This window comes from Etheostoma spectabile, chromosome 16 (genome assembly GCF_008692095.1).
Source record: "Etheostoma spectabile isolate EspeVRDwgs_2016 chromosome 16, UIUC_Espe_1.0, whole genome shotgun sequence".
Classification (NCBI taxonomy): domain Eukaryota; kingdom Metazoa; phylum Chordata; class Actinopteri; order Perciformes; family Percidae; genus Etheostoma; species Etheostoma spectabile.
In genome coordinates this window covers 19,028,496-19,040,487 of record NC_045748.1, presented here as the reverse complement: position 1 = coordinate 19,040,487, position 11,992 = coordinate 19,028,496, and the positions used below count along the sequence as shown (strand labels likewise).

The 11,992-nt window shown below is 40.7% G+C and overlaps 1 protein-coding gene across 2 annotated transcripts in view; it reads right to left on the bottom strand.

The window, feature by feature from the left end:
- Positions 1-11,254, bottom strand: part of nup155 (nucleoporin 155) — a 13,911-nt gene extending 2,657 nt beyond the window's left edge. The window contains exons 1-28 of one of the 2 annotated variants that reach the window (XM_032539625.1): positions 11,104-11,254; positions 10,677-10,832; positions 9,890-10,027; positions 9,047-9,143; positions 8,783-8,853; positions 8,604-8,696; positions 7,831-8,094; positions 7,675-7,748; positions 7,464-7,555; positions 7,253-7,350; positions 6,990-7,157; positions 6,710-6,810; positions 6,322-6,492; positions 6,098-6,208; positions 5,762-5,856; positions 5,588-5,673; positions 5,275-5,416; positions 5,095-5,161; positions 4,859-4,974; positions 4,230-4,333; positions 3,946-4,079; positions 3,586-3,777; positions 3,204-3,342; positions 2,979-3,114; positions 2,725-2,878; positions 2,529-2,633; positions 2,221-2,375; positions 229-358 (exon numbers count right to left, since the gene is read on the bottom strand). In XM_032539625.1, the coding sequence (XP_032395516.1) occupies positions 229-358; positions 2,221-2,375; positions 2,529-2,633; positions 2,725-2,878; positions 2,979-3,114; positions 3,204-3,342; positions 3,586-3,777; positions 3,946-4,079; positions 4,230-4,333; positions 4,859-4,974; positions 5,095-5,161; positions 5,275-5,416; positions 5,588-5,673; positions 5,762-5,856; positions 6,098-6,208; positions 6,322-6,492; positions 6,710-6,810; positions 6,990-7,157; positions 7,253-7,350; positions 7,464-7,555; positions 7,675-7,748; positions 7,831-8,094; positions 8,604-8,696; positions 8,783-8,853; positions 9,047-9,143; positions 9,890-10,027; positions 10,677-10,806 (3,363 nt within the window). In that variant the 5' untranslated portion in view covers positions 10,807-10,832; positions 11,104-11,254. The remainder of the gene's footprint in view (positions 1-228; positions 359-2,220; positions 2,376-2,528; positions 2,634-2,724; positions 2,879-2,978; positions 3,115-3,203; positions 3,343-3,585; positions 3,778-3,945; positions 4,080-4,229; positions 4,334-4,858; positions 4,975-5,094; positions 5,162-5,274; positions 5,417-5,587; positions 5,674-5,761; positions 5,857-6,097; positions 6,209-6,321; positions 6,493-6,709; positions 6,811-6,989; positions 7,158-7,252; positions 7,351-7,463; positions 7,556-7,674; positions 7,749-7,830; positions 8,095-8,603; positions 8,697-8,782; positions 8,854-9,046; positions 9,144-9,889; positions 10,028-10,676; positions 10,833-11,103) is intronic. The other variant, XM_032539626.1, reaches the window with a different exon arrangement.
- Between the last annotated feature and the right edge of the window lie 738 nt (positions 11,255-11,992).

Genomic DNA, 11,992 nt, shown 5'->3' with positions numbered 1-11,992 from the left:
CATTTTATTGTTATTGATTTGAGCAAAGGTTTTAACTGCTGTCTGTCTTTTTTTGTTTTTGGCTTATTCTGTTTTAGATGTGTTTTTCCAGTTATTTATTATGCTTTTATTTTATGTCATCTATATTTGTACAGCACTTTGGGGCAGAAGCGACTGTTTGTAAATGTGCTATAGAAATAAACTTTGACCTTTGACTTTCAACATGATCACCAATGTATACATACGTACCTCCATCTTTTCTTCTAGCTCGTGAAGGAACTCTCCATCAGATGCCTGAGCTGAGATACAGGAGGAACTCTTAGCAGACAGGATGGCTCGGGCGATGTACTCCAAACGCTGCTTCAATGAGATCTCAGTGCTGCATAATAAGAGAATCAACAAAGTCATGTGATACAGGTGGTTTCAAAGACTACAGTCTTCAATTTAAAAAAAAGTCCATTGAAGAGTCAACTCAAGAGACAAGTCTATACCAGGTATACAAAATGTATATGTGGTAACCAGGGTTTGTTGAAGAGTCCGTGTTTGAGGTTGTTTGTAAATTTATTTTCTGGAGATATGTTAAGGTCCTGACACACCAAGGACATTGTCGGCTGTCGGTCCACTGTCGCTACGCCTCGGCCATCGTCTGCCTTTATTCGGCCGCGTCTGTGCTAGGAATCCATCTGGCTATTCACCTTAAGCATTAGTACACACACACAGAAGGCTCTTCTACTTTTTCATCTTCATCTGATCAATCCAATACACATAGGGCCAAAAATGACAGTCGAATATTCCTTGTAAAAAAACAGTGATTCTTACAAGATACATAACAACTTGGGTAGGCATGGCTTGACAGTAACAGTTGCCCTTGGCAACCATATTGAGTCAATAGACAACCATTTCGTGGCCTCTGGTTGCCCCCTTTGGCAACCAAAACCAGAAAATGTTATTTCAAAAGAAGTCTATATTTTTTTGGGGTTGTCTCCGTAAAGTTTAATCACTACGTCCGTGTGCAACCCAACATTTCAGCTGTTGTGCGATTACTTTTCACACACATGCGTTTGCCGTAAAAATATACAGGCAATGCAATTTTCTGTTCACGTTAATGGAGCATGTTAAAATCCGGTCCTAATTTGGCACCGGTGCCCGGTATCTACCGGATGGTATAGCAACAGGGATTTCGGTGCCTCATTAAGGTGCCACTTAAATGGCTGTGCTGCTCTCTGATGCTCCGAAACAGACGTTACAGGCAACAGAAATATCAATGCATGTCACGCTAGTAAACACTAATAACACGTTACACTTGGCAGCAGGTAACATCAGCCTACCTTTAGCTACAGTAGTAGATGGATTCAAAATGGTTAAAATGCTGACATCTAGACGGTGTAAAAGTGTGACTGTATTTTACTGTAGAGGATTCCAACAGTGGGACGTACAACTATCTGCCGCTAAAGGTATAAGCCGTCGACTGTAGTCTTTGCAGTGTGTTCAAGTTTTTTTGGCGATGCCACAATCAGCCGTCGTTGCTACTATTTCTTGCCCAACTGCTTGGTCTATGAGAATTAAACTTATTTCTTTCGAAATAAATTTTGTTTTTCTTTTAAAGCCAAAAAGCAGCTAGTCACTGCAACATTTTTATCTGTCTTAGATTATGGTGATATGGTGTATGGGACTGCCTCAGCACAGTGTCTGCATAAGATTGACACTGTGTACCATGCGTCTCTGAGATTTATTACAAATTGTAAAAATCTAACCCATCATTGTGACTTGTATTCCAGAGTGGGATGGCATCTCTGTCAAACAGGAGATCAGGGCATTGGCATATTTTTATCTATAAGGCCATGCTAGGTCTTTTGCCATCGTACATCAGTAGTTTGATCACATGGAGAAGTGTTGGTTCCTATCATTGCGATCAGATGATCATTGCTGCTCATTGTTCCATTTGCCCGTACAAATTAGGAAAAAGGGCTTTTGTCTGCTCCGTCCTTCTGCATGGAACTCTTTGCAAAAAGACTTGAAATGATCTGAACTTATTTCTTTAAATGCTTTTAAATCCAGATTGAGAGAGCCTGAAATTACCTGTTTACATGTAAATGTTTTTACTATCGTGTTGTATAACTTTTATAAAGTAATGATTGTGTTTTTGCCTGCCTTTGGCCAGGACTCCCTTGGAAAAAGAGGTTTTTAACCTCAACGGGACTTTCCTGGTTAAATAAAAAATAAAAAAAATGTGTGTCAAACCTGTGCATGTCTGCGAGACGGGCCAGTACATGAGCTGCCTTGCCAAAGTTACGGTTCTTCTCGTAGTAGCGCCACAACAGGTCCATATTGTGCACCTTACTCTGATCCTGCTTTATCATATGCATCAGATGTTCTTCCAGGTACGGAGAATTCACCTGAACAACATTGGATAAATAAAAGGACAGCTATCAGACGGATGGCATGTAATAACACAAACCTTTAAAGTGGCTCAATTAATCAGGAAACAACAGTTTGTGGGTGTATGGGGCAATCAAATCTGGAAGATTAGTACTCAAAAGATATACTACCTCTAGCAGCTTGTCAGTCAGGTCGGCTTGAATCAGCCAGTTGTACAGAGCAATGTGAAACAGCTCGTCCTGAGACCTCTGGGCCAGCCCGAGTATCTGTTCAAACTACGAGGGAACAACATATTTTCATCAATTATGCAGCTCATGTACACTGCTGTGGCAAGAAATAAGCATTCACCGTCACCTTCTTACTCACATGAGCTGTAGCCTCTTCATTACTGAGCATGTTAGGGTCAGAGGTCATTACAGGAGGCCCAGGCTGCTTAGGGACGCTGGGGGACTGAGGGGCGGCTTTACTCTGGTTCACCAGCTCCTGCATGGTGTCTGTGATGCACTTATAACACGAAAGTCTGGAGCAGACAAAGGAGGGGTGATAAATGTTTGTGACATTCGGCTAAAATGGCCATCAATGATGTACATTTGTGTGTTTCTTCTTTGTACTTTCTTTACCTTTCCTGAAAGGCCTGCTGTCCCACTCCGTCCTCCTCGGGTTCTCCGTTCTTGTAGAAGTGGGGCCCCAGTCTCTGTGGATCCTTCTTGTCCGCTGCTGTGAGGCACAACTCAAGGACTCCCTCGTAGAAACGCACTGTGACAATTTAATAGCAAAAAATAAATAACAGCATTATTTAATATATTAGCTGCACAAATACAGAACGTTGTCTTGTGTGTCCCTACCTTGTCTGTACTGGGAGCAGACCAGTGGCAGATCTGTGTGTTGACTGATCTGCTGATAGAGCCGTAGAGACTCCCTCAGTGTTCGCTCTTTGTCTGCTTTATTTTGAATATGCTTAGAGCTCTGCAGCAACTCATTAGCCTGAGTGGGAGACAAAAGCAAAAGTTCAGTATTAAGACACATTAATCAATGTATAAATCATTACCTTTAATGCCCCAAAAATTATCTTGAAGATTGCAAGAAATCTAAAGACAAGACATCAATAAAACTAAAATTGCAGACATCTTAAGCTGTTATAAAGACAGACATTTAACCATATCTAGAACCTTCTAAGGTTCTATGATAATTCAACTCAGAATATTTTAATAAACCAAGTGTTTGTACCTTGGAGCAAACACTGTCATCGCTGCTATACAGCAGGGGACAGATGTCCCGGAGGTGATTGCTGATTGCCTCCACAGAGGCATTATCTTTGATGTAGACATTAATGAGTGCTGTGATGAGCGCTCCAGACAGCTCCTTGCCCCGGATCACTACATCCTTAAAACTTGCTCCCTTCATCTGCTCTTGAAACTCCTACAAACACAGAAAAAGGTGCCAGAGTAACCAATGAGCGGAGCACTCACGTTGTACACTGGGTTTTTGGCTAAAAACAAGATTACATAAAGGAATGTGGAATACCACAGTGATGACACATGAGCATATGCGGTTGTCTACAGGAGAAGTGTTTGTGCACATGTGTACCTTTGGCAGCTCAGACATAATGAGGCTGAACTGATGATCACAGAGAAGCTTCAAAAGGGCCAGAGTCTGATAGGAGCGATGCACTAACTGCTGGATGCCCTGCAGCGATACTTTCTCATAGACCTGAGCCTTGGCTGGATAGAAAGAAGGAAACAAAAAAAATTTTGTCTTCTGCTGATTCATCAAAGTTCCACATTTACTCTATTCATGTTGGTTTATGATATCACTGGTATTTGGATATTGGTTCTCATGAGAATATTCAGAAACTTGCACTCATAACTCACTGTGATATTTCCTCTGGAGCTCCTGCTGGACCTGCTGAGAGTTGGCTCCTTCAGGACGCATAAATCCCAGCAGCCTTTGCTGCAGGTTGGCAGGGGAGCTGAAACTAACAGATAGCATTACAGGTTATGTTATTCAGGGGGATGGGAAACAAGACACAGTTACAGGAAGAGTTTTAGCAGATCTGAATCCTGTCTTAGCAGGTTCAACTTGCATGTAGAAAGAACTAACAGTGACAAAGTAGTAGTAAGTAATAAAAGAAATGTTTATTTTCATTTTGCAATTCCTACTGCAATACATCCACCAATGTGTCAACCAATGCATCCCTGAGCAGAGGTTTGCCATCTGACATACTATATACATAAAAATTGTAAGTCACTTTCGATAAAAGTGTCAGCTAAATGTAGTGTACTGTAATGTAATAAGAGTTTGAGAAGGCCTTAATCATTAAAATGTAGTTTGGATTTTTTTTTCATTATCACTCCTAAGTCCTGTACGTCATGTGTTGACACCTGAGCAAGGGTCAGGAAAAGTGTGTGCCACCATGTTTGAGCACTAACAGAACCTATTAAGGCATTAATACACCAATTAATAAAATGTAAGACTAAAGAAGCAGAGAAGGAGCTTTTACCTTGCAGCACCAAGAGCAGATGGACTGAACTGAGAGTTTTTATCAAGAAACTCCCGCAGACCGCAGAGCTCCATGAGTACTGACTCCAGATCCATCGAACCAACGCTGCTTTCCAACTGTGCAGACAACACACAACAGTTGGTGTTAAACTAACCCCTACTAGCTTTAATCTAAAAACGTACAATCACTATTAAAAGGTTGTAAAAAAAAAAAACTGGTTTAACTATGACACTTACAATATTGACAGTCTGATTTCCTTTGCTGATGGTTTTCTCAACAGCAAGACTGCCATCCCAAATATTCCTGTTAGAGTGAGGTCAGCAAGGAACAGAGGAGAAAGACATAGTTTTCAGTAAATTTTGTTCTCACCCAGAAAACAGATTAAAAAGTGACAACTAATGACAGGATTTACTCACCCAAGAATGCGAGCAAAGTAGACACAGATGCCGTTGTGTTTCCCTGAGAAAATCACCTCTGGGCCAGCTGACATGGATGTGATGGGGGCAGACCCAGAGTGCATTGGTGTGAAAGGTGTGGCCAAAGCTGGGGGCACGATGCCTGACGGGAGAGTAAGTAAGTTTACACATGTATTTTATGACAGTACTATTAAATGTAATGTTTGAAATATTCTAACAATACATTTGGTTTTGTATCCCATTTACCCAAATAGTAAAATACTTGCAGATAAGGCTTTACACCATGTCAGGTCAGTATGTAGCTAAAAGTTACCTGGTGCTGGAGAGCTCATCACAGGTCCAACAGTACTGGGAGATGTCATGGCTGCAGGGAATCTCATCTGTGCTTCTCCTCCATATCTGATCATGGCAACGAAGAAAGTACTTTTAATTTGTGTATAGTGTGAGTAAGTGTAAATCTGTGTGTGTATAAACAATGTTTTCTGACCTGAAGAAGGCTCTGGTGGCCCACTGTGAAACCTCTCTGTCACAAGCAGCGCTGGAACAAGCCAGGATTAGTGCAGTGGCACAAGCCTGTTCCTCCTGTACAGAACAGATCAACAACTTAAATATATACTCGGTGTGTGCGTGTGTAAAATATGGTCTGTAAAACTGGTCTGTGGCTGCATGCCTTAGTCCTGTGTTATGGTGGTTGTGTCTCATGCAAGGTACCAGATTGCAGTGTGTAGCCTAAAACAATGCATGCGTGTCAAATACGTTTAAGGCTACAGGCGATGATATGGGAATTTTGAAATATTAAATAGTGAAGATCTTAGCTTTGTACCCTGTGCAGCTTGAAGAAACGCTCAACCTCTTCACTTTCGCCTCCTGCGCAGCTCACCAGCAGGTGACGGAGCTGGTCTACCGGCCGCAGTTTTTGGAAGATATGACTGCCCTGCAAGACAGCAAGGAGTCTACACTTAGTATACAACACTAAGACATTGTTTTGTTAGACAACAAGATGTGCGCATGTGTGCAACATGATGAGTCATACAAGCAATAGTTAACCTTTGCAGAAAGAAGGACAAACTTCTGCGGAGGGATATTGTGTTGCTGTACAACCACTGGTGAATCAGTGATGGGGATCTGTTCCTTGTTCAGAGGAGTAAATATCTTGGATGGTCTCTCCTCATTAATGGCACAAAGAGCCCAAGAGTGTCCATCTACATTAGACATCATCTGAGAAAGAACACAATAGAAAGAGAGACATATTGTAGGGCTTCTATTAAACAGTGTAGCCTGGCTTTTTGGGGGTAAAACAATCTGCAACTAAAGGTCTGAGCAAAAAGCACGTTTACACAATCTGCACTACAGAGCAACAACCAATGGTAGCAAAACACTTTCAATTGACACCTACAATTTAATCCATTTATTGTACATTTACTTATGTGCCAACCTGAGTCTCCATCAAGGGCTTCTTGAAGGGAAAGGAGTCATGGTTGAGGCACCACAGAATGTCACTGTCCTCTGTCTCAGAAGCAGCCATTAACAGAACACCTGCAAGATTCAAACCAAGAAAAAAACAAAATTGTATTACAGGCAGATCTGGATAATTACCATTGGTGGGCCTGGACGCCATTGACCTGAATGTTAACCTAAAGTAAAAAAAACAACTTTAAGTTTGACTCCAATTGGGTATTTCTGGTAAACTGATGAATAGCAGACAATAGTTTTACCTTTGCTATGTAGTGCCTTATGGACCTTTGAAGGTTTCTGAAGGGTAGAGGATGCAGAAAACCCTGGTGGCAGACGGACATGGACCAAAGCTAGCAGGCTGGGTCGAACTGCCATATGTCTCTGGTGTGGAAGGGTAAAAGGTGTGGTGCTGAAGTAGAGACGCACACCTACAGAAACAATATGTACAGGCACACATGAAGTTTAAACGTTTTATTTTACACTACACGTATTCTACGGTTCAGTCATCTTCACTAATCTTTACCTGCATGAGTTACGGCGAGCAGGTGACAATCCGAGGACTCTGATCTGTCAATCACAGAGATCTGCACAATAGGTTTGAAGACAGAACGATCAATTGTCCTACAAAAGAAGAAGTTTTAAAGAGAAAGAAAATAAATTCTTACTTCCCTTTAAGGAGAATTAATGACAGATGTGAAAGAAACACATTTTAAGTTCAACAAACCCGGAAATACCTGGCTATGTTTCCAGCAGCTGCAACAATGGAGTTCTGTGACATGGTTGCCACCCGACTCATACCTTGCCCATCAGCCCCCAAATCGTACACCTAAAACACAGACACATTGTTAATTATTTCAGCACACTCACAATGACCACAGGTTTGTTTATCAGGTAATCAGAAACAGCCTCACACAAAATTGACATGACATTTACTAAACGTCATACCTGCAGGACACCTTTCTCGGAGCGTGTGAATAGTGTGTTGCGGGAGTTGTCAATAGCAATCTGCACAATGGGGTCTGTGGAACACAAGGACAACAAAAGGTTAGGTTTAATTTAATTAAGAACATTTTTCAAATATAATTGTGTCCCTCTCCTTACCGTCTTCAGAGAAGGAGAATTGGAGCACGGAGGGGACGAGGAAGGACAGAGAGCTTTTAGAGTGGTTGATTTTTCTGCAGCGCTGGCTCAGCCATCCAGCCTCAGCCTGATAAGCTATCTCATAGAGGCAGCCGTCCTTTCCTGCCATGAAGATGCGTCCCAGGTCTGTGGAGGTGATGGACAGAATGTAGGTGTTGTCTGTGGGAATTGAGAAGAGGGGGTCTGGTAGCAGCTGCATCCCACCAGACATGCTGTCACTCAAACCTATAACAAAAGAAAGAGAGAGACACAAAGATTACCCACATAAACCAATACAGGTACATGACTATATTAATAGCATTGTTACAAACATAGCAGGAATGTGGGATGTGACACCCGAGTTCTCTCCATATCTCTGCTTGATGTCTACACAAGTACCATATCAATCAAATACAGCACTTATCTTGTACATTTGCCTAGCTTATAAATGTTTGGCACTTAACTACGTAAGGCAACATATTTAGCTGCGAGAGGCCATGTTATGCATGTTAATTGCAGCTTTAAAGCAGTTGGACATCTTGTTGAACTGCAGCATGATACGATTGTGTTTCAGAATTCCCCCGAGGACTAAAGATAAGAGGAACTCTCTAAAGAGAAGAGAAACTCTTAAAGCTAAAATTTTAATTAATGAGCGTAATGAGAATATTTCCTCACTGGCATCAATATAATCACATGCCACAGGGAACAAGTCAAATGCAGTGTCACTGTGATAAGAAAACGAAGGAATGACTCACCAGCTTGGCTCTTGGGAAAGCTCAGTCCGAGGATTACTACATCCACAGAAGTGGCCAATACTAAGAGGTAGTGAATGTGTGGCTGTAATATTCCTAAGAAGAAAAACACAACTCATAAACAGTACTCAAATTAAACGTAAACATTTTAATAAATATTGACTTTAAGTGTTTACACATACCTTGTTTTGGTTTTACAAGGCCCACTGCCAGAATGGTTTCAATAAGGCCATCAAAATAGGCCACATCACCTCTGCAAAGAATATAGCAGAAAATAAATAATTGTCTGCTCTCAGGATTCATCATCTGTGGAAGTTCACAATTAAAAGGGAATACTAATGATGCATTTTAGTGCACTGTGTGTGCACTTCAGTTGGTTTCATGGTTTCATGTATGCTCATCATGACCATTGTCACTCAGTCCCCATGTAAGGTAAATGTACTCACCCATCTTCATAATTCCACATAAATATGTCATTGTCAATAGTAAGCCATGCTCGAGAGATCTCTGGAAAAACTCCCATCATGCAATTACATTGCATATCTGTAAAATTGTTAAGTTGAAACTCAAATTCAACTTAAAACTTAACAAAAACAATCAACTTAACATTTATTCTATATAGCAGCACTCACACATGCACTGAATGTATCTAGACATCAACCAGTGGAGCTGTATGGGAGAATGCAAATGTCTGAATCAGTTGGATTGGATATGAAACGTTTACCCTGCCAGCTCCCTTGTACAAAATCCATGTAATCTCAGATTGAGCCCCAAGTGTGAGAATTCACACTGCAAGCATGTGGTCGTGTTAATGATGTTACATGCGGCTCGCACCCAAGGGTAAAGAACAAGGGTGATATACAGGAAGACTGCAACGAAAATATCTAACTGGACAGACGAAAATATGCAACTTCTGTCGGTAAGGGCCAAGGCCAAAATTGTGAGAAAAATTCAATGAACAGCAAGAGACTTTGCTGTTTATGATCAAATTACTTCCGGCTCTGTGAACGTTGTAATCCGTGTCATGTCCTGTCTGCTGCCCGCTCTACCCAGCACAACCCCTAGTCTAAACCAAACAAAGTATATCAATTAAGTGACAACTCATCTGACACGGACAATCTCCTGCACTGTGCTACAGGTTTGAAAGCAAAACTCTGAACTGTGTTGGGACCTGATTCCTTGGACATTGCCCGGAGTTAAATTGTGAAAACGGCTTATGAGTGATGAAAACAAATGGGGTGAAAGTAAAAGCATTCAATTAGTTTTATCCTGAATGACCGAAAGGATACGGCTGAACTGCTCCACCAGCTCAGGTGGCAGAGGGATTCGGCGGACTGCACTAAGCTCCGGGAGATTTGGCACACTAAGTAAACCTGGTCCCTGGAGGGGGTAGTCCATGTCTGACACTCCAGAGAGGGACGGCATATCTATCAACACAATCAGAAACAACAAAGTTAAAGTCTGATTACGCACTTTCCAATCATAATACATTTTCTCTTGTAAACAAACATATTCCCTCATCGAGCAAACAGTGAAAAAAAGTGAGAGGGACATATTTTGGCACCTGGTGTATTCCTTCAGGTGAAATTTGTTTCCCCTGCATAACCTGAGCTACAAGACTACTTATTTAAAATGTGTGATCCAATATATGGAAAATAAATCAATACATCTTGTAACTACTGCTTTCTTTAAGCCATATCACGCTGTTTCGTCCAAGAATAGTAACTGCCTCTTTTGATGCATTACAATTAAATCATAGTGCTCTCAGAACTTACTAGACTGTGAATATCTCCATCTTCTTCGTCACCATTTTCAGATACTTAGGAATTGTCTTATGTTGTGCTTATATCTGTGTGAAAGCACCAATAGTGACATTGTTGTCTGCAATTTCTTTTTTTAATCAAGGTTGTGATAAAAACAAAAATATTGCGATTTTTGCTTTAATCCACATCGTGCCGCCTCCTACTTTATTTAACATTTACATTGGAATGGCAGCCCTAGTGTAAACAGAAACACCGGAGTTTGATAGCTACTGTTAGGACTCTCTCTTCTGCTCAATTCCTCCACATGACGTACTGTGAGATGGGACGCTGAGCAGTTCCGACAGGTCAGGAAAGCAGCGGTCATCCTGCAGATGTCTGTCAATCAGCCGGGAGGAGTTTTCCAGCGCTTCGGCGAGGATATTGGGTGCAGCGATGGACGGCATGGCTGAGCTACCACCGTTAACGTTACCTACACATTGAACCGTTCAAACAGTTAAACAAAAGCATTAGGCAAAGTTAGGCAAGGCGTCATACGTAAATAATGGAGTGATATACTGCGAACTTCATAGCAAGGTTAATCTTCTGTTTAGTGCTAGCTAATGTGAGAAAGCTGATGGAAGAGTAACGCCGGTGAGTTAGCCGACTAACGTTTCTAGCATTGAAACCTTGTTATTTAGCATTTAAGCTAAATACTAGCTAGGTGTAAAATAAAGTGTTTTAAAGTGAACTCGTTGCTTTACCTGACTAAAAAGATACCGCGTGATACTGGGGTATTTGAATAAGAAGTCTTGTTCACCAGTTGAGTTGCAGAATTTAAACAAATATGTACAACTAGCAGCCCGCCAACCTCATGCACAACGGCGGATGTGAACGATTTCTTTTCCTTCTTCGTCTCCCTAATTTTTCGAAGACCGGGCCAAGTGAAACGTTGTGCTGCCACCCACCGGTCAACGTAAATTTATCTGAAATATTCACCACACCATGGATTTAAAAGATACATTTAAAAAAGTATTAAAAATAGCATGTTAAATACATTTATATAGATAACAAAAAGTAGAATACAATTTACTCAACTGCCCTAAATGCAGTAAAGATGTATCATACCTTAAAATTTTCATTCTTACATTATTTTTTTCCATTCCTAAAAATATGGCCAGTTGTTTTTTATAATTTTAGCAGCAAAAATACAAAAAATATAATTCCCCTAACAAGACATATATGTAACACCTATAGTATGCTTTACACTTTGTTGCATGTTACTGTTAAACGGTCTGTATTTATATAGCACTTTTCTACCTTACCAGGACAAAGTTCTTTACATTGCTTCTCAGTTACTACACACACACACACATTCATACAATTGGGGATGGTGTAAATGTTTTGAGATCCTTTTTTATGGTTAAGTTACTGTTAAAAATTCTGTATAATACAATACATACAATCAACCCCTAGTTATAAAGATTGTACAAAATGTTCAAAATTAATCTTAATCAACTTGATTTCATAAAGGAACCGTTCGTACAAGACGTGGTGCTTGCAACTTATACCGTATGTTCCGTTAATAGTACCGTATGATTTAGATCTATCATTCTCAACCAAAATGCAGAAAATCTTAAAGTGAAAAGAGAA